The following is a 26203-nucleotide window of genomic DNA, read 5'->3' as shown; positions in this document are numbered from 1 at the left end:
ACATAGACACGGGGAGAACGTGCAAACTCCACACAGAGAATCACCTGAGTCGGGAATTGAACCCGGGTCTCTGGCGCTGTGAGGCAGCAGTGCTAACCACTGTGCCACCGTGATGTTTCTGACAGTGCTGAGACACGGCAGTGTCAATGACAAAGTCACCCTGCTCCGTGATGTCAATGAGACAAGGCATAGATTTACCTTTATGTAGCCACAACAACCAGTTCTATTAACATGCTGGTAGTGAAAGCAAATTAAAAAACATAATGCTCAGATAGAGAAACAGAGCTGACCTGTGTTTTGCTTGTGAACCTTTGAATTAATATCTAATGGGAGAGACAAAGTGACCATGAAGTCTCACCATGAACTACTTCAGAGTATCATCTTGAAACCACTTTTATCTGCTCCAATGTATCTATGAGTAACATTTGTTCCAAGGAGACCATCTGGATGTGACACACAAGGAAAGGAGACAGATGCAGTTGCAGAGGTGATCAAATCTTCCAGAAACAACAAGAAGCAACAGTTCAACCGATTCAGGATGTATTAACCCAGCAGAGACACTGATTTGAAAGACAAGCGTCTTTCTCTTGGGGGCAGCTCAGTAGCTAGTGCTGCTGCCTCACAGCGCCAGGGACCCGGGTTTGCATCCAGCCTCAGGTGACTGTCTGTGTCGAGTTTGTATATTCTCCCCATGTTTACGTGGACTTCCTTTGGGCGCTCATTTTGTCTCACAGTCTAAAGAGGCACATGCTAGGTGGATTAGCCATAGGAAATGCAGGTTTACAGGGATAGGGTAGGGGGAGGGTCTGTGTGTGATGTTCTTCAGAGGATTGGTGTGGACTTGATGGACCAAACGGGGATTCTATGATAATGATACTCAAACCAAGCAAACCATGTAAAACGCATCTTCCCAACTGTTGCAGGAAACAAAGATGGAAGGATCACCTGAAAGAATCGGTTGCTATGAAATAGTGTGTTACAACAATGACGTAATTACATACAGTGGCATATTATATAAATGAAATGTTCCTTAAAGGATGAGATTAAGTGCATCCAAATAAGCTTTCAAGGAATTGAGTCCAATCTGAAGATGATAAATGTTCTACTGGTTAAACATTAGCAGTGAGATTAAGGACCCCACACTAGGTCATGCTGGTACTGAATGCCAAGCTCTGCTTTAAAGATCTGTCGATGACATATGACATCCCAGACCATAGACCTCTGCGCTCTTGCAACAACTGATTATCTTATCAGTATGAGCTCTTATTCTGACTTCAGGGGTTATACCTGCCGACATGATAAAATGCCCAAAATCATACTTCAATTGTTACAGAATTCCAGATGCAGTGACGAGTGGCAACGGTCCTCAATAAGAGTGAAAAATTCAACAACTTCATAAAGGATTGTGTAATTCAATGCCATACATCCTCTCCACAATATCTTTGGTCAAATGGGAAGACTGAAGTGACAGAGAAAAATAACCAAATGCATCATAAAGAAATTGAGAGCAAATTGAAGACAGACTTGTAGCAAGGTGATCCTCGAGTGGAGAAATATTCCTATTAAGGCATGGAAAGTAGTCCAGTCAAGAAATAAATGTCATGTCTCAGCCAACACTCTCTTCCAATAATAAAAATAATTATTGAAGCCAGAAGTAGTAACAGGTATAATGTGCAAATCAAGATGAAACAACAGAAAGCTACATTTCAAAGACGATAGGTCAGCAACAAGGGCTATTCCCTCAAATCCTGGCTGACATCACATGTCAGGAATCCTCAAACTGACACTGAGAAGCAAGGAAAGGTTCACTGCTGTGCCTGCTTCCCCAGTGGTCACTTAGATCATATGGTGATTTTTAATATCTACCCCTATCACTCTACATCATCATTCACCAATATAGTCACCCATTTTATTTTCCCAAGTTCTATTCTCAGCCCCTCAGATACTCTCCAATCTATTACTTTGTTTCTCATAATATTTATGTCCTCTTTCATCATCTTAAAAAAAAGCTCTGTATTATGATCACTACCGCCCAGATTTTCCCTTAACTTTTGTTTTCTTTCTCACTGTGGTTCATTCCCTACTATTAAATCTAAAAGCCTTCTCTTATTGGGCTGTTTTCATAATGATGTCATTGAATGATGTAGTTTCCTGATCTTCTGCCCTTATGCACTCCTACTCTCCATCTCTTGTCTATCTGTGCATTTTTGAAGAGGGGAGAGTGTGGAATTTAAGGATAGCATTCAAATTGTTGAGTTATGGTAGCAATTCATATATCCTAATCGTCAATGCATTACACCTCACTGAGGTAGCAGGCTAGAAATCAAGACTATTTCCACAGTTGTCACAAAAGTTAAATATAGATTTTAAAAGTACACAAAATTCCCCAAATTACCTATCCTTTCTACCCGGATAGACAGAAAGCACAGACCAAGTTTCAGTACCTAATAAAAATGACTATTTATTTCAGAAATAAATACAAGTGAATGACAGTAATGAATCAGTGGCAATTCAAGTAGTAATTAAATCTAGCCGAAAGGTCTCCCTTTCAGACACACACACAGATAAAGACAGGCAGGACCACAAATATTATGGATGGAGGGAAAGACTGGGAAAATAGTTCAGTGGTTCCTGTTTACAAGGGTTGCTGAGATGATGCTTATGATTTTTGTTCAGGTCAAAATTCTGCTTCGCAGTCATCCTTCTCCAGGTACCTTCACTGTTTGCAAGAGCACATGTTGCTTGGTTCACTTATAAAAAGTCTCTGACATTAATCAATAGTCATAGCTTAAATCAATTTTAAGTAGGAAAAGATGAAGAGGTTTTCTTCACGTTTAAAGTTGCGTTTACTGAAGAGAACAGAGATTCTAACTGGTTGGTGATCTGAAGGTTTTTCTTGGATCTTGTTCATAGTTCCTAGCTGTTCAGTTACGTGAGAACATAATAAGAACATAGAACATGCGAACTAGGAGCAGGAGTACGCTGTCCAGCCCATGAAGCCTGCTCCGACATTCAATAAGATCGTGGCAGATCTTTTCATGGCCTCAGCTCCACATACCCACTCTCTCACCATAACCCCTAATTCCTTTACTGTTCAAAAAATTACCTATCTTAGCTTTAAAAGTATTTACAGAGGAAGCCTCAATTACTTCACTGGGCAAGCTATTCCATAGATTCACAATTCTCTGGGTGAAGAAGTTCCTCCTCAATTTGGTCCTAAATCTGTTTCCCCTAATTTTGAAGCTATGCCCTCTTGTCCTAGTTTCTCCCACCAGTGGAAACATCCTCTCTACTTCTATCTTGTCTCTTCCCTTCATAACTTTATATGTTTCTATAAGATTCCCTCCCCTGCCATTCTTCCAAAACTCAGTGAAAATAATCCCGGTCTACGCAGTCTCTGCTCATAAACCAACCCTCTCAACTCCAGAATCAATCTAGTGTACCTCCTCTGCACCCCCTATAAGATTTGTGGTCCCCAATTCCAGAACATCGATGTAAATTGTGAATAATTGTGGTCCCAACACTGATCCCTGAGGCAACCACTAGTCACTGATTGCCAACAAGAAAAACACTCACTTATTCCCACTCTTTGCTTCCTGTTGGTTAACCAATTCTCTATCCATGCTAATGCATTGCCCGTAACACCTTATTCGGCAGCTATTTGTGCGGCATCTGGTCAAATGTCTTTTGGAAATCTAGATACACCACATCTACTGGGTTCCCATTGTTCACCATATTCATAATGTCTTCATAGAATTGCACTAGATTAGTTAAGCATGACCTGACATTCATGAACCCATGCTGCATCTGCCCAATGGAACAATCTCTATCAAGATGCTTTGCTATTTCTTCCTTGATAATAACCTCAAGTATTTTTTCCATTACAGACATTAAGTTAACTAGTCTATAATTCTACCACTTTTCAACAGTGGCATCACATTTGCTGTTTTCCAATCTGCTGGAACTGCCTGAGAGTCCAGTGGTTTTGGAAAATTACTGCAAGTGCATTCACTATTTCTCCTGCCATCTCTTTTAAGACCCTGGAATATAGTTCATCAGGGCAGGAGGTGTGTCTACCCTTAGCTCCATAAGTTTGCCCAATACTACCTCTTTCGTGATAATGATTGTTTCCAGGTCCCTACCTACCTTTGTCTTTTTGTAAATTACTTGCATTTTATTTGTGTCCTTTACTGTGAAGACAGACCAAATGACACCAAAATTGGAGGCATAGTGGACAGCGAAGATTGTTACCTCAGATTACAACAGGATCTGGACCAGATGGGCCAATGGGCTGAGAAGTGGTAGATGGAGTTTAATTAAGATACATGCAAGGTGCTGCATTTTTGGAAAGCAAATCTTAGCAGGACTTATACACTTAATGGTAAGGCCCTGCGGAGTGTTGCTGAACAAAGAGACCTTGGAATGCAGGTTCATAGCTCCTTGAAAGTGGAGTCGCAGGTAGATAGGATAGTGAAGGCGGCATTTGGTATGCTTTCCTTTATTGGACATTGTATTAAGTACAGGAGTTGGGAGGTCATGTTGCGGCTGTACAGGACATTGGTTAGGCCACTGTTGGAATACTGCGAGCAATTCTGGGCTCCTTCCTATCGGAAAGATGTTGTGAAACTTGAAAGGGTTCAGAAAAGATTTACAAGGATGTTTCCAGGGTTGGAGAATCTGAGCTACAGGGAGAGACTGAACAGGCTGGGGCTGTTTTCACTGGAGGTTCAGAGACTGAGGGGTGACCTTATGGAAGTTTACAAAATTATGAGGGGCATGGATAGGGTAAATAGACAAAGTCTTTTCCCTGGGTTGGGGGAGTCCAGAACTAGAGGGCATGAGTTTAGGGTGAAAGGGGAAAGATATAAAAGAGACCTAAGGGGCAACGTTTTCATGTAGAGGGTGGTACGTGTATGGAATGAGCTGCCAGAGGATGTGGTGGAGGCTGGTACAATTGCAACATTTAAGAGGCATTTGGATGGCTATATGAATAGGAAGGGTTTGGAGGGATATGGGCCAGGTGCTGGCAGGTGGGACTAGATTGGGTTGGGATATCTGGTCGGCATGGACGGGTTGGACCGAAGGGTCTGTCTCCATGCTGTACAGCTCTATGACTCTATGACCAGTTCAATGCCTTGGCCATTTCCTCATATCCCATTACTAAATACCCCCTCTCATCCTCTAAAGGATCAAGAACGAATATGAGAAAATAGTTGTTGACAAGCTGAAGCCCTTTGTGAACTACCTGGTCATGAATTCATAAAACAATCAGCTAATCATAACAACCAGCTACTCATACCCACCAAAAGCTTCATCCGTAGGCAGCTCCTCTGCAAACACACTTAAAAAAGCAACTGTGTAAACAATGCTTTCAATGGCTGTCAGGTGGCTTACTTTCATATCATGTCCCAATCCTACAGCAAACAGCTCTTTTCTCATTTCAGTTCACAATTAAAAATACAGAAATTTTTTTAAAAAAGTTTTTATGATTAGTTAAAGACAATCAGTTTGTAATAAACAATTATTTCTTCTTCAACTTCTTTTAACTTGGGCTTGTCAGTCTGATAAATTTGAAAATGTTGACTAACGATTTTTACACAATAAAATCAAATGTAAAATAACAGAGTTGAAAAAGGGGACCTCATAAGCCAAAGAAAGGCCTGATGGATGTCTTTTCAGTCTCATTCAGGAATGTTTAAGCTTGCTCAGGCCCCACCAAAATTTGAGGAAAAGGATGCAGAGACATTCTTTCTGCCATTTTTAAAAATAGCATGATAAATGAATTGGCCAAAGTAAAACAGAACATTGCTCATGCAGAGTAAGTTGGCAGGTAAAGCACTGGTAATTTATCCCCCACTGTCATAGGTGGTTACTGGGGATTATGACAACATAAAGAAAAGCTATACTGGACATATGAGTTCATCCCTGAAGCTTAAAGGCAAATTTAAGGAAACAGCCTGGACAAACCTACATGGAATTTGAAGGGATTAAGCAAAGTAGTTATGATATATGGATACAGACTTTCGGAGTTGAAACTATGTTTGATGCTCTCAGAAATATCAATTTTTTGGAAGAATTTAAAAACTCACTACCGTCGCAATCAGAACCCATGCTGAAGATCAAAGGGTTGCAACTGCTAGACAGGCAGCAGCAATGGTTAACAATTAGGAACTGATGCATAAAACTAAACTTTTTTTCTATCACCTGAGAAGGAAAGGATGGAAGGGTGAAAGCAGAGCAAGTAACCGGGGGTAAGGACGCTGGGAATGCCCCAAGATCTCCTCCTCAGATCAGAAAGGCAAGTACTGAGAATCAAGATGATAAATGAGGGCCAAAGTGTTTCCATTGCAATGAAATGGGACATCATCATTCAGAATGCTGCGAGTCGTGAGCAAAGCCCAAGGAAGTGGGAATTGATAATGGGGAAAGACAGATAATCGAAACAAATATTCTGCATTGGTTCTCATGATGGAGGACACAATGAACATCCTAAGATACTGACGATGCTAATGGGAGGAGAGATCTTGTAATAGTCTCTATCATGAGGGATGGAGTATTGGACAAACTGAAAGCAGACAGATCTCCATGATCTGAATCTCAGGATTTTAAAGTAAGTGGCTGCAAAGGTAGTGTAGGCACTATTTGAAATATACCAGAACTCATTGGATTCTGGGAGGTTCCAGGGGTTGGAGAATTGCTATCTTGGCTCCCCTGTCCATAAAGAGATTGAGACAGAAAGCTGTAAATCATAGGCCTGTTAGACTAAGATCTGTCATCGGAAAAATTATAAGAATTCTTTATGAAGAAAAAAAATAGCTGGACATTCAGAAAATGCAATCAAATAGTCAACATGGTTTTGTGAAAAGGAAGTAATGTTTGACAACAAAAACAGAAATTGCTGAAAAAATTCAACAGGTGCAGCAGCATCTATGGAGAGAAAGCCATGGTAACATTTCAGATCATACTTCCCTGAAGCAGATCTTTTGGTCCAATTTGTCCATGCTGGCCAGATATCCTAAGTTGATTTAGTTCCATTTGCCAGCATTTGGCCTACACCCCTACATCCATTTCATGCACCCATTCAGACTTTTAAATGCCATAATTTTACCCACCTCCACCACTTCCACTGGCAGCCCATTCCATACATGCACCACCCTCTACATGAAAGAGCTTCCTCTCAGGTTCCTTTTAGTTTTTTTCCCTTCCACCTCCAACTGATACCCTCTACTTTTGGTCGAGTGACCCTTCTTCAGAATTAGTTTTTTTCCAGCAAATCTGACATGGTTTCTGATTTCCAGCATCTGCCATTGTTTTTCTTTTTTGGTGATGTTTGACAAATTTGTCTGAGTAATTTGATGATGTAACAAACAGAATTAATAAAGGGAGAACAGCTAGATGTGGTGTATTTGGATTTCCAGAATATTTTCATCAGGGTGTCACATAAAAGGCTACTGTACAAGATAGGAGCACATGGTATAGGAGATACCATATTAGCATGGATTGAGAATTGGTTAATATACAGAAGGCAGAGTCAGAATTAATGGCCTCTTTCAGGTTGGAAAGATAAAATTAGTGGAGTGCCACAAAGACCAGTCCTCGGTATTTAATGTAATGATTTATATAATGATTTGGAGGAAGGGGCACAGTGTAATCTATCCAAATTTACTGATAATACAAAAAGAGGTGGGAAACATGTGATGAGGACAAAACAATCTGCAAGGGGACATAGACAAGTTAAACAAATGGGAAAACCTGGCAGGTACAGTTTAATATAGGAGAGTTTATGGGCATCCACTTTGGTAGGAAGAATTAAAAGACAAACTGTAATTTAAATGGAAATAGATTTTTAAAAAATGTGACAGAGGGGAATCTGAGTATTCTTGTATATGAAACACAACAGGTTAACTTGCAAATGCTACAAGTAATTAGGATGGCAAATATTTTGGCCTTTATTACTGAGATGTTGGAGCTTAAACATGGGGCAGTCTTCTTAGAACTATGAGGTAAAAACAATGACTGCAGATGCTGGAAAGCAAATACTGGATTAGTGGTGCTGGAAGAGCACAGCAGTTCAGGCAGCATCCAACGAGCAGCGAAATCGACGTTTCGGGCAAAAGCCCTTTATTCCTGTTGAAGGGCTTTTGTCCGAAACATCGATTTCGCTGCTCGTTGGATGCTGCCTGAACTTCTTAGAACTATACAGAGTTTTGATATTGCACTTGGAGTGTTGTATATAGTATACCGTCTTTGATCCCTGTATTTTAAAAGGAAGAGATACTGGCATTGGAGGCTGTTCAAAAGAGATTTACTAGTGTGATTGCTGGATGAAACAGTTAACTTATCAAGTATGGATGGTTGGACCTTTATTCCTTAGAATTCAGAAGAATGAACAATTGAAAATACAAGATTCTTAGGGAGTTTGACAGGGTAGATGATGAAAAAATGCTTCCACTAGAGAGGGAACTTGAACAAGGAAATATAATTACAAAACATACCAAGAATGCAAAGGAATTTCTTCTTCCAGAAGATAGTGTAGAGTTTGGAGGCTAGAATCACTGAAGGTATTTAAAAGAGATATAGTCTTTGAAGTATCAGGGATGCTGAGGCATGTGGCAGATCGGTCATGACCTTGTTGAATACTGGAGTAGGCTTGAGGGTGAGAATGTTCGACAGCAGTGCAGCTACTTCTGCGGCTGCCTGTCAGCATCCATGGACATGTTGGTGGCTGCAACAGACAGACAAGCCCAGGACTATCATGGGTACACACCATCATTCCACAATTAGTTCTCAGGACCGAAGGGAGAGTGAGAGTAGGATGGGTACTCCAGGTGCATCTTACTCACAAACAGTAAGGCCAGGTCCAGGAAATACCCAGCTAAGGGAAGGGCATAAACACATCACTTGACAATCTCCATCTGGGAGACTGTAGAGGTTCTGAACCCTCCTCTCCTACCCGGAATGTCACTCGCTGCTTGAAATACCAGTCAAGAAGCATCAATTTGCCTCTGGCAAGACACTTAGTATGTCTGACCCATCAAAACCCAAACACCCCAGTGCCACCTGAACAATTACCCAGGGCTAATGCACTTGCCTCACCCCATCTGCTGAGCCAGGTAAATTTATGCATCACAGCAGGAGAGGGAAAGGAAGAGGAAATCATACTAAAGGCACATGGGCCAGTGGCTAACAATGCCATGTAAGTAGTCTGCTTATTTTTTTAACCATTGCTTTTCAATGTTCATGTAGTTGTCCTTGCCCGTTTAAGTTCTACCCACTCCATTGAATCTTGCAGCATCAGTCCCTGGCCATTAAAAATGTATAATGAGGGCCAATTACATTTGGGATCAGGAATAGTAATGCATGTATGGCATCAGCTGACTGACATCCTAGCCTCTCCTCCCCTTCAACATTATCTCTTTTCACACTGACTATGTGTAAAGGATATATAACTGAAGGAATTACCAACAATGACAAGTGAGATGGAGCTGCAACACAAAGAGATAGCCAATGCTGCAGGATAGCCAGTGATCCTGCATACCTATGTTGTAAGGATGCCATTTGTTGCAAACCAATCGTACTCCCTGATAATGGCTGCAAATGCAGACCTCTCCCTCACATCAGCTCACTTACTCTGCCGTTGAGTGTGCTTTCACAGCTGTCTTTCTCAACATCGTGCTCTAACCATGCCTTGCATGATTGGAACAACAGCAGTGGTCACTACCAGTGGCTTTCAGTGTCAGTGTTAACACACCATTGAGAGCCCCAATATCACCAGCACCTTTTTAACTATCCATTCCATAAACATCACAGACTTCACACTTGCCCATGTCATCACCCATGCAGTGTATGTACACCCATAACTCTATCTGCTGAACATTTCCACCAGCTCTGCTTTTCCTCTTAATTTCTGCAAATGGAGACAATGAGGTGACTGGAGCCCACTCTCTGTACTGACCAGTCAGCAGTGGTCCTCATCTATTCATATCCTTGGCTGGTGGACAAACATTTTCATGATGACTATACCTACTCCCCACACTTGACACAAGCCCCCAGGCAATGCCATCCCAACCAGATATCTAACCTTGGACAAAGCTGAACACAGGTATATGAGACTGTCTTTGATTAACCTGATCGGTGCCCCCATGAATATCACTGTGGACTATTTCCCTCAGACTTTCATAAACGATACACATTATGATGCAAATAGTGTGCATGGTGTAAATTCCGAGGACACCCAGTACTGTACTAGAATTATGTGGCATACTGACATATGCAAGATGCATGAACACTGCCGTACAGTGTATCCATGCAGGGTGCTGGTGCTAGTGAATTTGAGAATAAAGGTGTTGGTAATAGCTCACAAAGTGGTGTTCGCATGCAGCTGGTGCTGGTGAATCTCGTCTTGCTCTGTTTGCCTTAGATGGAGCTCATTCAGAGTAGGTAAACCTATTAAGAATCTGCTGTGGTTTCCACATCAAGTTGTTCCAGTGCATAGTTTGTATGGTATGTTTGGTTAAGATCAGTCCTAGTTGAGCAGTGTTGTAGAACAGAGACACTTAGGGGTTCAGGTACATAGTTCTTTGAAGTTTGCGTTTCATATCGATAGGGTGGCTAAAAAGGGGTTCAGCAGGTTTTACCTTCATTACTCATATGTTTGAGGTCATACTGGACACTGTGTCCAGTTCTGGTCTTCCTGTTATAGGAAGGATTTATTAAGCTGGATAAGGTTCAGAAGAAATTTACTAGGCTGTTGCCAGGAATGGAGGTTTTGGATTGTGAGCAGAGGCTGGACTTTTTCACAGGAGTGTAGGAGATTGATAGGTTTATAAAATAATGAAGTGTATAAATAAGATGAAAGGCAGGTGTCTTTTCCCAAGGGTGGGAGTTTTCAAGACTGGGGGGCATATTTTTAAGATGAGAGGAAAAAATATCATGGGAACGATTTTTTTTTACAGAGTGGATTGTTTATGGAATGAACTTCCAGAGGAAGTGGTGGATGTAGGTACATTTACACCATTTAAAAGACATTTAGGTAATGCAACATTTAAAAGGCATCTAGATGGGTATGTGAACAGGAAGGGTTTGGAGGGATATGGGCCAGGTGCTGGTAGGTGGGATAGATTGGGATGGGATGTCTGGTTGGCATAGACAGGTTGAACCAAAGGGTCTGCTTCTGTTCTGTACATTTCTATGACTCTATAAGTCATGGTGAGTGGGGCAACAAGATGTTTAACAAACTGTGCAGAGGATTACCTCATGGTAAATGTGGGTGGGTGGCGTCTAGGTGGGATACTGTTCACCATCTCTGGTTTGGACTCGATAGGCTGACTGTCCTGCTTCCACACTGTCGGGTCTCTTCGATTAATTAGGAACTCCACATAGCCTAGTGAGAATACTGCCACACCACTTGAAAAATGCAAGGTGCAGTGAGATGATTTGACATTGAGATGGGCCTTACTGAATATCTTGCCCAATTCTACCACACATCTCATCATTGCCCATATTGCTCAGAACATGCTAAGAATAAATGGATTAAATGCAGAATATAGACTAGCCTCAATGGAATGTGACTTATTATTTCGGTCAGGCTAGTTGCAGTCCAGGTCATTTAAAAAAAATTGGTAGAGTTGACTATCTCCCAGCTAATGATTCAGCTAAAATGGAGGTTACAGCTTCATCCACTATCACAGGAAATCAGAGGGAGTTAAAGAGACAGAACAGTGACAAGAACAAGTTCCAGGTCCTTTTCCAACTGGTGGTTGGCAGAGCAATGCCTAGAGAAAGTATGAGTTCAAAAGTCAGATGACACCAGTTTATAGTCCCTCGCGTTTATTTGAAATCACAAACTTTCAGAGTGTTTCCCCTTCATCAGGCAAAGTAAAGAGAGCACCCAGGCACAGACTTTATAATCAGAGAAATCAAAGGATCACAAATGGTATGAGTAGAGTGTCAACAGGTCAAATAATAGATCTCTGCAAGTAATCAAAAGTGTCAGATGGTGTGAACATAACCAAAGTTACAAATAACCCCGAAACTGTACAAACTAATTAAGGTAGAGAGCTCATAACTCCAGATTGGTATTTCTAAACAAAGCAAAAAGCAAAACTAGTATACGTTTACGCATTGTGGTCAGATTTTTCCACTTATGGTTAAAAAAAAAATCACAGCACAATATGATCAACTAAGCAGAAACACATAGTGTATTTTATTTTCTATTGCTTTACAAAGAAATACTGAGATGGTGAAGAAAAACATTCCCATGAAATAAATCACACAGTGGAAAGAAGTATTCCTAACCTGTTTTTTTATTCAAAATGTAATGCCTACTATTTTGTGTCTTTACCCAACTGTGGGCAAAAAGTGACAAACTGCTGTTAAAACTCCTTACATAGTTCAGTCTTGACTTGCACTATCCACACACAGCTTCACATTCAGTGGGTTATGACTTCAAACAGAACTTCTACTTTCTAACACAGACCACTGTCACTGATTCAAACTGCTTGATTCTGATAATGTGGAAATTATTCAAATATAATGGCGGCTATATTAAAACTTTTTTTGTGGAACATGTAGTATTAAGCAATAAAAGAGATGATTCTGTAAAACAATATTATTGGCTTTTAATTATGCCGGTACTGTGGGATGTAAATCTGTTAATCTTCTTGATGGTGGACACTTAAAGCTGAAAAATAGAAACAAATTCAATGTCAAGTCCTGGAGGTCATAATAGTTCAATAAAACAAGCGAAAAGTAATAGGCTACAAAATTACTCAAAGCATGCTTCTTTTTCACTTTAACATAACTTGAGACAAAGGATTTATACTTCCAACGCCACTTCAAATCACTTCCATCTTCACTAATATTATAAAACAGAACATGAGATTCATCTCTCCCTCATCTACTAGCATTTAAATATCAATCAAATATTGCGCAGTGAAAAACCAAATTCATCAAGGGCAGTGATCTAAACCTCTGCTGTGCCAGATGGTACTTTCATCTTCAATTTGATCTGAATGCTAGACACTTCTGAATTAAGGCTGTACTGCAATATTTCATTCATGACAATTAATAATAATCAGATGGGGTCAGAGATGCTTTTAAGTTATCAAATAACAACCCAGACTTTCTCTAAAATCTTTCAATGAAGGCAATTCCTGACATCAAATACTGTTTTATACTCGTGTAGAAGTCGAACGTTTTAGACAATTTTTCAAGGTTAAATTTATGGAGTCAACTTTTGAGGGGCTGAAATTCGTCGGAGCTATGTAAAATACTAGGCCATAACGTGAATACTGCAACAGTTCTGAAAGCATGTACTTGCAGGAGAGGGACTACAAAGTAGATTCATGAATGTGTTGCCAGCTCTAGAAAACCGCACCTATGATGAGAGTCAAAGTCTGGAGTTATTTTCCTCAAGGAGATTTGATTATGGTGGTGTGAGGTTCTGAGAAGATAGAATGTATTGAAAAGACTTATTCCCTGAGCAAAAGGGTCAGTGACAAGGGGAGACCAACTTAAAGTGATTGGCAGAGGGACTAGAGGGAAGATAAAAAAAGTTTGTGTCAGCAAAAGTGTCTGCAACTTTGCCTGAAAGGGTAATCGAGACCCTGAACCCATTTAAAAAGATGCCTGGATGTTCACTTCTATTACAGTAACCATTGAGAATAAAAACCAAGTGCTCGAAAATGGGGTTAGGTTGGATGTTTCCTTTCTCAGTGAGTATAGACATGATAGGCAGAGTAGCCTCTTTCTGTACTGTGAATTTGCTGCATTTTCTAAATATCTGAAGAGGAGGAATGTGCAGGCATGTGAGGAGAGGGCAGTACACAAATGGTTCTTAGGAATGTCAACATCTCAGGCAGACACTGACGAAAGCAAGTGTCTTCAGTCCGAAAGAAGATAGTGGGGCACCAAGACTGTCATGCTTTGACCAGGCAATGGCACTGAGACATTAATGTATTGATAACAGTACAGGCACATTTAAAACAAAATCATGAATCATTGGAGACTGACAAGGACCAGGTGGGCAATGATGACTATGTGGCATTTTTGTAATTGATTAGTTTAGTAAGGGTGCAAAATCCATGATTAGGTTAAACTGTTCTCCATAGGATTATATGATTATAAGACTCTATTTGCTTTGCTTGGTAAGTAGAAGGAGTGAATCCACAAGTGCAGAGATAGTATAAACATTTGGTAAATTGCCTAAGTCATTCCAGCAGACAAAACCAAGGAAGGGACAGATTGACAAAGGTCTATCCCATGTATCATGCCAGCTGGATCAAAGTGACTGGGGTACATTTCAATAAGGGTATATTTGTAAAAAAAAACAACCTTCTATCCTGGCAATAATGAGATCTAACTCATGCTTATGGTTTGGCAATTAACATATCAAGTCTTACTCATAATAAATAAACTGTACCATTATTACCAATAAGAGTCAAGTTAAATCTTTCCTAACTTGAGTGAAAAGATTAGTTAGCTTGAAAATCAAAATTCAACATAAAAAAATCCACATCATTCTTTCCACTCCAAGAATTTTCCTGAATGTTCCCCTCAAGTACTTATAGTTTGCTTATTTCTTTGATGTAGGCTTGAATTATAGAGTACCTTTATAACTTAACTACAGTTCCTCCTGCCAAACACACGGAGTTGTAAAAGTTGGACTCTAAATCAGGTAATTGCCTGTTAAGTCCCATGTATAGAGCTGCCCTAACACAATAAAAATTTGATGGTGGGTATTCTTAAGCCATTCCACGACAGGGTTGGGTCATATTTTGGATTTGGAAAATATTACGCTTATCAGGTTTGAACTGTCATGCAGAATGTACAGCCCCAAAGCCAGAATCAATACCGAAAATTTAAAATATGCTGTTCTTCAGTTAGCAATGGTAACTGCTGGAATAGCATGCACGATACTGGAACTTAACTGAATGGAAACTGAACAATATCAAGCAGGCATCATTGATCAAGATGATTCGTCAGATTACAGGCTAGTAAATGAACATTCACATATTTAAATTTTACAAAGTACACATCCCTCGGCTAAGATAACTCTGTTTAGCTTTGATAGCAATTGACAGCAATTATATCCTGGCCTGAAAGAGTGTATTTCGCTTGTAAATTATTTTCATAATAGACAATTATGTTGTCTACTCTTAAACCAATACAGAGTTTAACGTGCTCAGAGTTGTAAATGCACTAATATCAAGTTCTTAATACATCCTTCAGTACAGGTTTATCAATGAATTTAAGAAACTGTTAGATCATAACTTAAATAACATGCATTAAATGAAGTTTAATGCAATGAATTTCAAATTTTCTACAGACAATAAAATTTCTTTTTTAAAAGTGCCATTGGTAAAAATATAGTTATTATTTACTGGACTAATTTCTAGGCCATGAAGATGAGGATTGCTCTAAAACATGTTCCCAAATCTAAAGTCTAACAATGTGCAAAGCCCTTATTAAATATTTGGCAAATTTCTTTTGCAGACGACATTCACAAATTATAGAGTTTTATATTACAATCTTAAAAACTTTGAGGTCTGCCAAAACAAGTAATACACTTCAAATTCATATGCACTTATTGAATTATAAACACCACAACAAGATACAAAGTAGCAGATTAATACAGATATACCAATGGAATTAGACAAGGTCAACATGGATTTATGAAAGGAAAATCATGAATTCTGCATTAGAAGATAAATGTTTTCTGAACAAAGTGCAAAGCCATATTCCTATTAAAAGTTTTATTTCAGTTAACCAAATTGTATAAAACTCATACCCAAGGGACTACTAGCTCCCCATATTTATATAACAAATTCATAACCAATTAACAATTCATTAACAACAAAAACAGAAATTGTTAGAAAAGCTCAGCAGGTCTGGCAGCATCTGCGGAGAGAAATCAGAGTTAATGTTTTGGGTTGCGTGATCTTCCCTCAGAACCTTTCTGCAGGTAGACAATAGACAATAGGTGCAGGAGTAGGCCATTCAGCCCTTCGAGCATGCACCACCATTCAATATGATCATGGCTGATCATCCTTAATCAGTATCCTGTTCCTGCCTTATCTCCATAACCCTTGATTCCACTATCCTTGAGAGCTCTATCCAACTCTTTCTTAAATGAATCCAGAGACTGGGCTTCCACTGCCCTCTGGGGCAGAGCATTCCACACAGCCACCACTCTCTGGGTGAAGAAGTTTCTCCTCATCTCTGTCCTAAATGGTCTGCCCCGTATTTTTAAGCTGTGCCCTCTGGTTCAGCACTCGCCCATCAGCAGAAACACGTTTCCTGCCTCCAGAGTGTCCAATCCTTTAGTAATCTTATATGCCTCAATCAGATCCCCTCTCAGCCTTCTAAACTCAAGGGTATACAAGCCCAGTCGCTCCAGTCTTTCAGCGTAAGGTAGCCCTGCCATTCCAGGAATTGACCTCGTGAACCTACCTCCCTCAATAGCCAGAATGTCTTTCCTCAAATTTGGAGACCAGAACTGCACACAGTACTCCAGGTGTGGTCTCACCAGGGCCCTGTACAGCTGCAGAAGAACCTCTTTGCTTCTCTACTCAATTCCTCTTGTTATGAAGGCCAGCATGCTATTAGCCTTCTTCACTACCTGCTGTACCTGCATGCTTACCTTCATTGACTGGTGTACAAGAACACCCAGATCTCTTTGTACTGCCCCTTTACCTAAATTGATTCCATTTAGGTAGCAATCTGCCTTCCTGTTTTTGCCACCAAAGTGGATAACCATACATTTATCCACATTAAACTGCATCTGCCATGCATCTGACCACTCACCTAACCTGTCCAGGTCACCCTGTAATCTCCTAACATCCTCATCACATTTCACCCTGCCACGCAGCTTAGTATTATCAGCAAATTTGCTAATGTTATTACTAATACCATCTTCTACATCATTAGCAAAGGTATCCACCATTTCAATTTGGAGATTTCGCTGTTCTCCAGAATCTATTTTAAAATTGTAAAATCATGACCAGTGCTTTTCCATTCACACGTGAGTGCATGTGATCCTATCGTAACTTCTTCTGAGGAAGAGTCACTTGACCCAAAACATTAACTCTGATTTCTCTCCACAGATGCTGCCAGACCTGCTGAGCTTTTTCAGCAATTTCTGTTTTGTTTTCAGCTTTAACAATACATTAGCAATTAATAACCACGTTCTCTCATTCCAGTAGGCCACAGGCATCCCTTCACACCATTTTAAATGGTAACAGATACCCTTTTTTCTCGAAGTCAGTCAAGAAAAATACTAAAACAAAACATACAAAATGACAATACAGGCTTTATTTATTTTTCTTTGCACATCAAAATTCCAAGGGTCATTTTTCCAATATGGGGTTAAAACAAATATGTTGAGCTTGTTCCTTCTTTTTGTAAAACAGTCAGATCGTTGATTGCAGATATCCATTTCAATTTGGAGATTTCGCTACTCTCCAGAATCTATTTTAAAACTGTAAAATCAAAAGTTCAGTCCTTTTCTATTCACACATCTCAATGAGTGCATGTAATCCCATAGTTCTTGCTGAATACCTTGTTAGAATTTCTTCTGATGTTTTACTAAGAAAAATGCCATATCCACTGCTTCATAAACAGTGAGTCTTCTATAGTAAGACATGTTTTACCACTTTCCTGAACCTTTTAGCTTCAAAGGCTAAAGTAAGACATTTACTTTCCTTTACCACAAGAAAAACTATAAACTCTCCAACACTTAAAAACTCATCACCAAGATCTACATAAGAAGCATCACTAAGAACAACAAGTTTCATATTCCTAACATCTCCCAATGGTTGAAATTTCAATACAATGCTCTATTTTGAAAATTTTCCATCTTTTATTCATCCAAATAAGATTTTGCACAGTTGGAATCAGCTCTAATAATTCAAAATTGGCTTTGTTTGGGTGCTAAACCAACTCAGCTTTCCAATTAGAATTTGCATTCCCCCATTTCAGTTCGAAAACTGCCGCATCTTCTTCTGGTCACACTTCGACTAATAGCAATGAAGCTAACCTTTTCCACATAGGATTGATGATACTTCATTCTGCCTGATATCTAATATAATGTACTTAAAAACCTCTGAAGCTTGACTTTGAGTGTTGAACTCTGTTTCAAGCCCATCTAAGACATTGTTTCCAAAAAATATCATTTGTATATCACAAAGACTCCTGAAAACTGCCCGTCATGATGCCAGTAAAACATGCTTTCACCTGAGGATAGCCAAATTTTGAAAAAGATGATCTTACTGAGAAGCATAAAATTCCAGTGGCATCAATTAGGTCATAAGCACATTTATTTAACTTTCAGTGTTCTCACTGTGTTTGGCATCTCTTTTGGAGAGCTGATCTCCCTGAAGAAATGCAACTTGTAAATCTACACACCTAATCATTTGTAGCTATCAAAGCTAAGAAAACTTCCAAGAATGCCATCAGTCAATTTACTCTTATATCTTGGTCCTCCAGTTTTTCTTCATATCCACACTGCACGAGCTTAGTTGTCTGGATTGCTGATGTGCGATACAGAATAATGCCACCAGCACAGATTCAATTGCCATTCTGGTTAAGATTACCATGAAAGTCCCACTTTCTCAACCTCACTGCTTGCGAATGCACGGTGATGTTAAGGTTAATCCACCACTATTCATCTCTCTCTAATGAGAGTGTAATCCTATAATCCTCCAGGACTACGTTGATTTTACCTTTACTACATACTGTAGACGTGCATCCACTGTCTAATAAAACACAAATGAAAGATTCTCCCACTAAAATATTCTTCTTGTGATTAATACAATGCCCTCTTTCTGATCTGTATCTCCATCTTCAGTTTCATGTTCAGTTTTCAATAAATTATATTGTTTGGGACAGATCTTGAATTGTTCTCAAAACATTAACTGACTACACCCTGAGCATTTCTGGGGTTCATGGTTTTACTGTAAATCACAAATCATTTTGCTCCTCAAAAGTATGAATAGTGTTTGGCTTTATTTCTTTTAGTTATAGTTCTCCTTTTATACTGTCGCCTGCTACTTGTATTTGGGTGATTTCACTAATTTGCAAATGTTGTGACTTCCATGTTCCTTTGTACACTGAGGCCTCATTTGTGCAATGGACACTGCTAGAAATATACATTCACCTAGATATCTTTTGTAGGGCTTCTGAAGTGTGTTCCAGTGGTGTCTATTTGTCTGCAAATTTAACTCACGTCAAAACTAAAATTTGTCAATAACTGATACTTTGGCAGTCCAATAACTTAAAGGCCAGCCTATATTGGGTTATATCCAAACTAAATTTCTGCAGTCTTGCTCACAAGATACCAAATTCCATGACTTACAGTTTCTTTGATCAATCTTCAGTCTTACTAACTTTGTCAAAATCTGACTGTGCTTCAATAAATCAATGTTTTATTAAAAATTTTATCCATGGAAATCTGTCCAAAACGTTTTCAATGCTCAAATGACCAGGCTCCAATTCTGGCAGAATTTGGTTTCTTATCCTGCTTCTGCCTGGTAACAGAAGTGTCAGGGCCATACCTTGTTTCCTCTTTGGTAAAGAAGTAACCCAGGTCCGCATGGTTACTTCATTCTTCCAATGGTTATAAGACTCACTTTCAGAAAACAAAGGTGGGTAATAAGACTCCAAATCTTCATATTTTGATTCAACCATCCTCTACTACCATACATTACAAGATAAATGTTTCTGCACAGAATATAAGCCCATACGTTTAGCAAGAAGCTCCTTGCATGCTGCCTGAACTGCTGTGCTCTTCCAGCACCACTAATCCAGAGCTTTATATATGTTCACCACATTCCATAAAACTCACACACCAATGATAATTACATATACATATAAATCTCTTTTTATACAACCTACTCATACTCGATTAGCCCTTAATTAATATACCCATCATCTGTTCACTTGCTCCACTATGATCAGATTAGACCATAATAGAAAGATAGTGTGGATAACGACTTCAATAGGAAAAGCAGTTAAATTATGATTGATTAGAATATATTGATTAATAATTATTAAAACATTTTAAAAATATTTTTCTTTGCTTTCTGATTTTCTTCATTGCTTTTTCCACTGGTTGGAAGTTCATTTTCCTTCATTAAAGGTGTCAAGGGATACAGGGAAAGGACAGCAGTATGGCAATGAGATAGTGGATCAGCCACAATCATGGAACAGTGGAGTGGGCTTAATAAGCAAAAAGCCTACTCCTGGTCCAATATGCTATGTTTCTATATCTTTCAGAACACACTAAAACAGGATATAAAGGATACAAAAAAAACCAAACTTCCAACAAGGTAAAACCAAAAAAATGAAGAGAAACAGGAAACAAAAGGAAATTTAAAAAAATATATTAATTCAATATATTTTGATAATTCAATCGACAGCTGTCCCATAATAATTGCATTCTTTTTGCAGTTTTCATTCCTATCGGGAATTTCCTACTATATTAAGGCTCACACTAATCCCACTCAATAATAAGCTGCAGAAGCTTGTGTGCAGTCAGTTAAATGAGGTAAATCTATTATGCAGGAGAATGGCTAAGGCTGGAATAAGGAAGGCAAAGAGGAAGCATAAGGAAAGAATGGCAGGATGTGCTTAAAACAACAGTAAAACGTTACTCAAGTACATTAACATTAAAAGGTTGGTGAAGAGTAGAGTACAGTCCATAAGGAATAAGCATGGTGAGCTGCTCACTGAAGCAAAGATCTTGCAGGGTACTCAATGTAAATTTTGCCTCTGTCTTTACCAAATCAGAATATGGTGACAATGGCCTACTTGAAAACCTGTGGTGAGCAACTGAACATTATAGTGATAAAGAAGAGGTGCTAACAAAGCTGACAACACTCCAAATGGAGAAGTTACCAGACCCGGATGGGATGCAGCCTACATTGCTGAGTTAAGAGAGCAAATTGCAGAGCCATTGATGGAAATTTTCCAAGCCTCTCTGAACACAGAATCAGTCCAGGGGGACTAGAGGATTGCAAATGTGACACCATTGCTTAAGAAATGGAAAAAGTATAATCCAGGAAACCTCAGACCTGTCAGCTTCACATAAGTAGTGGGAAATCTAATGGCGGCCGTAAAGTAAGTGTACAGTTAGAAAAAAAAAGTCTATACCAGACTGTCAACATGGCTTTGAGAATGCTAGATCATTTCTGGCAAATTTAAATGAGTTAGTAGGTGAGGGTATTGCTGCAGATATTGTATATTTGGACTTTAGAAAGCATTTGAGAGGGTGCCACATGGCAGGTTAGTTAGCAAATTAGAAATGTTGAGGATTGATGGGTCCTCAGCAGCATGGTTTAGAACCACTGGGTTGACGTGCAAGATTCACTGAAGGTGGCCAGGCAAGTTGAAACAGTTGATAAGAATATAGAAACAGAGAGTAGATACAGATGGGCATTTCTCATATTGGAGATGAGTTGAATGTGATGGCCCCCAGGGACTGGCGTTGGGGCCCTTGCCTTTTCTAATTTGTAAGAACAATTGAGAGTTGGATGTTGAGGGAAATATCATTAAATTTGCAGAAAAGCTACGAAGGGAGAATAGTGTATTGTGAAGGTAATGCTGAGTGACTTCAGAGGGACATTGGCAAGTTGGCCAAAAGGGCAGACACCTGGCAAATAAATTTCAACGCAGCAAATTGAGAGGTAATGTATTTTGGTAGAAGAAACATGGAAAGACAGTACAGACTCAATAGCACAACTATGAGGGGAGTACAGGAGCAGAGAGTACACGAACATAATTCTCTGAAAGTGGCCAGACAAGTTGAAACAGTTGATAAGAAGGCTTATAGGATCTTTTGGCTTATAAATAAGTATAAAAGCAAAGAAGTGATGCTATACTTCAAAAATCATTGGTCAGAACACATATGGAGTATTGTGTTTAATTCTGGGTATCTTGTTTAAGGAAGGATGTTAAAGCCCTGGAGAGAATTCAAAACAGATATACTAAAATGATACCAGGAATGAAGGATTTTAGATTCAAGGAAATATTCAAGCGATTGGGCTTATTGTCCTTGGAGCTCAGAAGATTAAGAGATAACCTTATTGAAATGTTCAAAATTATGAACAATTTTGACAGGGTAAAGAAGGATATTCTGTTTCCACTAGTTGGCATGTCAGTAACTAAGGGATCACAATTTCAAGATTGTCAGCAAGAGAGCTAGGAGTGAAATGAGGAGAAATTTCTTTAACTCAGAATTGTTAGAATCCAGAAGGTGCAACCTGGGAGAGTGATGGAGGTGGAATCCATGAGAGGTTTTCCAAGTGAGCTGGATATATATTTGAAAGGGATGAAGTTAGAGAGCTTCACAGAGATAGGGCTGAAGTTAGGGAGTGGCTGGGTAGCTCTTTCAGGAGCCAGTACAATCACGATGGGTCAAATGCCTCCTGTACTGTAAACTTCTAGGATCCCATCATGTCGCCTAAAGGTGTAGCTACTGTAAAGGGCCTCATTCCTTGATAAGGAAGGTACATCACCTACAGTCTGAAAATACCACTGTATTATGTACTGCTGCATGCTAGTATCACTTCCAGATCAGTTATAGTCATGAAGCTGAATTTTTGACAAAGATGGGAAAAGGATCCAAGTTTATTTCAACTCAGAAATCCATCTTCAGCAACAGACTAATTAAAGTTAAGATTTTCACATGGAGAAGTCATGGGGCACAGAGACAGTTTCTATGGGTGGCCTCTCAAAGATGGAGGGCACATCCCAGGCCTTCCAGTTTTAAAGAAGCATCCCACTGCAGTATTTGGAGGGCATCTTAATATGTCTGTGCCTTCTCAGCGACTTCTAAAAGACTTAAATAGAAAAAGTGAAAGCAGCCAGGCCACTACCAGAGGCGGTCTTCGGCTGCACTCCCACCCAGGCACACATGGAGGGCTGAGAGGTCAGTAAATCTGCCTCCCCACTCACCTATCACTTTGGGAAATTGGAGCCTTCCTGGGAAATCGCAGATGCCATCTAATCCTACTTTTAACAAGGCTCCTAATGGGATTAATTGCCTGCTTGCCTCCTAGGAAGGTGATGAATGTATTTTCTGAGCTCGCCACCTCAAATAATGGCCAGGAATGGCTCCCTGACTTGGACACAGCAGCTTTGCAAGAGCTGGAGTGAAAATTCAGCCCACGCTATAAGTAAAGAATGCTTTGTTGCTTTAGAGAATAAACCAAGAATGGACAGTTACCAATTGATAAAATTTACAATTTCAGTTCAATTTGGGATTATTGTGCTCACACTAAACATTCACAGAATCTATACAACTCTTACCAGCCTGTTTCGCTTGCATGCCGACTGAAGGAATGCAATCACCTCTTCATTACCATCAGCCAAAGCCTGGAGGCAAAGGCAGAAAGATTCATACAGCTTAGCTTCACCCAACTGAAAAATATGATTCATATTAAAAGTGCCAAAGGCCATTTTGAATCACCAGCCGTTCAACTAAGTTTATCGGAGGCCTGTCACCTGTATGATTTTTCTTTTAGTTTCCCAGAGTTTCTCTCAAACAAAATTCAAAGTATTTGCTTACAACTTCCAGGGGATTTTGTCCATCATAGCTACACTGGTCCAAGTCCATTCCTGCAAGGTGCCAAGCTTTCAGTCCCTCCACGTCACCATTTGCAGCCAGGCTGTGTATAACAAACAACGTTTAATGTTTCTCCCACACAGATAGCGACTAAGACAATACATCCTTAAAAGCATACTAGAAGAAAGTGAGGACTGCAGATGCTGGAGATCAGAGTTGAGAGTGTAGTGCTGGAAAAGCACACCAGGTCAGGCAGCATCCAAGGAACAGGAGAATCGATATTTCAGGCATAAGCCTTCATCAAGGAGCCCTTCATCCTTAAAAGTATATTAGGCTCATCTTGTTGCAAAAGCACCATGTTCGTGAATATTCTGGCTTCATAACTTATCCAGCTTTAGAGCACTGATCCACAGTAAAGGTCTATTATATTAACTGAGCAAACAAAATGCCTATCCTATTGAAGAATTATTTAAAATGCATAACATTTTTCAAATTAGATTAGAATATGCTCATTTTTAAAATCTGGTAATAAACATCTGGTAAATCATTTAATAAACTCTGGTATTGAAAGCTTGTCTTGGTAAGTGTGGACATGAACTTATCATTGATTTCTGTCAAAATTGTTGTTGTGATCAATATATGACACTCAGAATGGAAATCAATACATTTGAGATTATTCATTAGAAATCAGCTGCTAACAAACATTCTGACAAGAAAACAATGAGATTCAAGCATAGCTAATAATTCTGTAAAAGAAACAAGGTTAAGGAAGTTACAATACTAGCATGACTATAGTAATGGCTGTCACTGCTAGTGATCTAGAGCATAATAATATTGTCAGCATGGGCAAGAAGTGAAAGTGAGTTCCTAACTGTTCCTGTTCACTTCTCTTTTAGGGTACTAGTCATCCTTTTCATGCTTTTAAAAAAAATGAATTGCGTACAATATAATGAAATTAAATTTGAAATAATTTTCTTTTTACTGCTCTGTGCTCTGGTGTCACAACATTTCTGTTGCATAAATCTAAAATTTTCATTGTTGATTTTGAGATCAGTTTATGGGAATTTGCTTTCAAAATGTGAAGTCCAGTCCTGTTCTCCCTCAGACCCTCTTGCTCTCTTTCTCTTGTTACTCTGAGGGCATTGAGTTGAATAAAGTTCATGCATGTTCCTTTTAATGAATTTGAATTTTGATCCTGTGTGTCACATTACTGTAAATCAGTCCCATGAAAATACTCAAAGTGCTTTGAATGTCTCTGAATTTGTAACTGATTCAAAGTATATTGGTAATAGAGGAAACTTTGACCTATTTGTACCTACTGCACCCTGCATAATCAGAAATTAAAGTTTGCTACTTTGCGGCGTGTTGACTATATGACTGCTCTTCCTTAAAAACCTGGTCTAAACAGTGAATGCTCACAAGTTACTGGGCCAGTTGACTGATCAATCCAATTTTCTCACAGGTCATGGACAGTGGGTCATTCTCCAGCAGAAGGGAGCTTGAAGGTAATTAGGAGTGTGAATCCAGAGCGATTTTCCCTTCCTGGTTGAAACCATTCAGTTGACTCAAAAATGTCTAAAGCTACTACAGCTCAGCAAAGGATCTAACACTGGAGTTTTTTTGTTCTGTTTGCATCACTAACAACCTTAGTAGAGCAATTATTCACCAACTTAAAGTGAGAGATTAATAAAGTGCAGTTAAAATCCATTGATGGAACTGAACAAAGCAACTGTGACTTTAATCAGAGCATACATTTGTCGTCATGGTGATCGGTGCTTTCAAAGATACATTTTATGATACCTACATCTAACCTCCGATTTGAAAAAAGCAGCTGAAAATGGAACATAAGATAAAAATAATGATCTCTTCAGTTTTGTAACATCTTTCTCATGATTGGGATGATCCAAAAGGAGATTTTAATGGATCCTGAGATTTGAATGAATTGTTGTCACTTACTATATTTTACTGTATTATTCACTGTAAAATGTAAGAGCTTTGCCACAATCCGCCACCATTTTGAATAGTTTAAGAATAAAAAGAGTAAGAAGATATCATGAAATAGTCCATCTTCATTCTGCCGCCTCCACCATGAGTCCTGAGTTGGCTCACCTGTGACATGACACCTGTACCAATTTGTAATGTAAACATTATCTGTATGCAGTGCCTTTATCTATTATCAGTATATATACTGGCACCCTGTTCAAAGGGTGGTTAGCAGAGGCAGCGTGCATGAAAATATCTGGTGGAAGCTTCTTGCTACAAGGAATACTCCTTTTGTTTATCAGCATTTTGAATGGACAGAGTCACATGTGCTGACTCTGCCCAATATGCAGCTGAGTTCTGTCAGGGACTCTGGAGTAAACCTGTAATTATGTGAAGCTGGAGAGATCCCATGTTTGTTGGGCTTAGGTCACTACCCTGAGAAATTCCTACAGTGGTGTGTATGGACTGAGGTGATTGACCTTCAATAATCCTACCATCTTTTTATGATCCCAAAGCATGGAACGTTTTCTCCTGATTTCCACGAATGCTGATTTTGCTAGGGTTTCTTGATACCATACTCAGGCCAATGCTGCCTTAACATCCAGGGCAGTCACTCCCAATTCTAGAGTCCAGCTCTTTTTCCACATTTGTGTCAAA

General features: G+C 39.3%; 1 protein-coding gene across 3 annotated transcripts in view; it reads right to left on the bottom strand.

The window, feature by feature from the left end:
• Nucleotides 1-12177: 12177 nt before the first annotated feature.
• Nucleotides 12178-26203, bottom strand: part of aspg (asparaginase homolog (S. cerevisiae)) — a 55460-nt gene continuing 41434 nt past the window's right edge. The window contains exons 14-16 of one of the 3 annotated variants that reach the window (XM_072568612.1): nt 23567-23666; nt 23308-23373; nt 12178-12682 (exon numbers count right to left, since the gene is read on the bottom strand). In XM_072568612.1, the coding sequence (XP_072424713.1) occupies nt 12677-12682; nt 23308-23373; nt 23567-23666 (172 nt within the window). In that variant the 3' untranslated portion in view covers nt 12178-12676. The other 2 variants (XM_072568613.1, XM_072568614.1) reach the window with 2 other exon arrangements.

This window comes from Chiloscyllium punctatum, chromosome 4 (genome assembly GCF_047496795.1).
Source record: "Chiloscyllium punctatum isolate Juve2018m chromosome 4, sChiPun1.3, whole genome shotgun sequence".
Lineage (NCBI taxonomy): Eukaryota > Metazoa > Chordata > Chondrichthyes > Orectolobiformes > Hemiscylliidae > Chiloscyllium > Chiloscyllium punctatum.
This window is presented reverse-complemented; position numbering and strand designations above follow the sequence as displayed.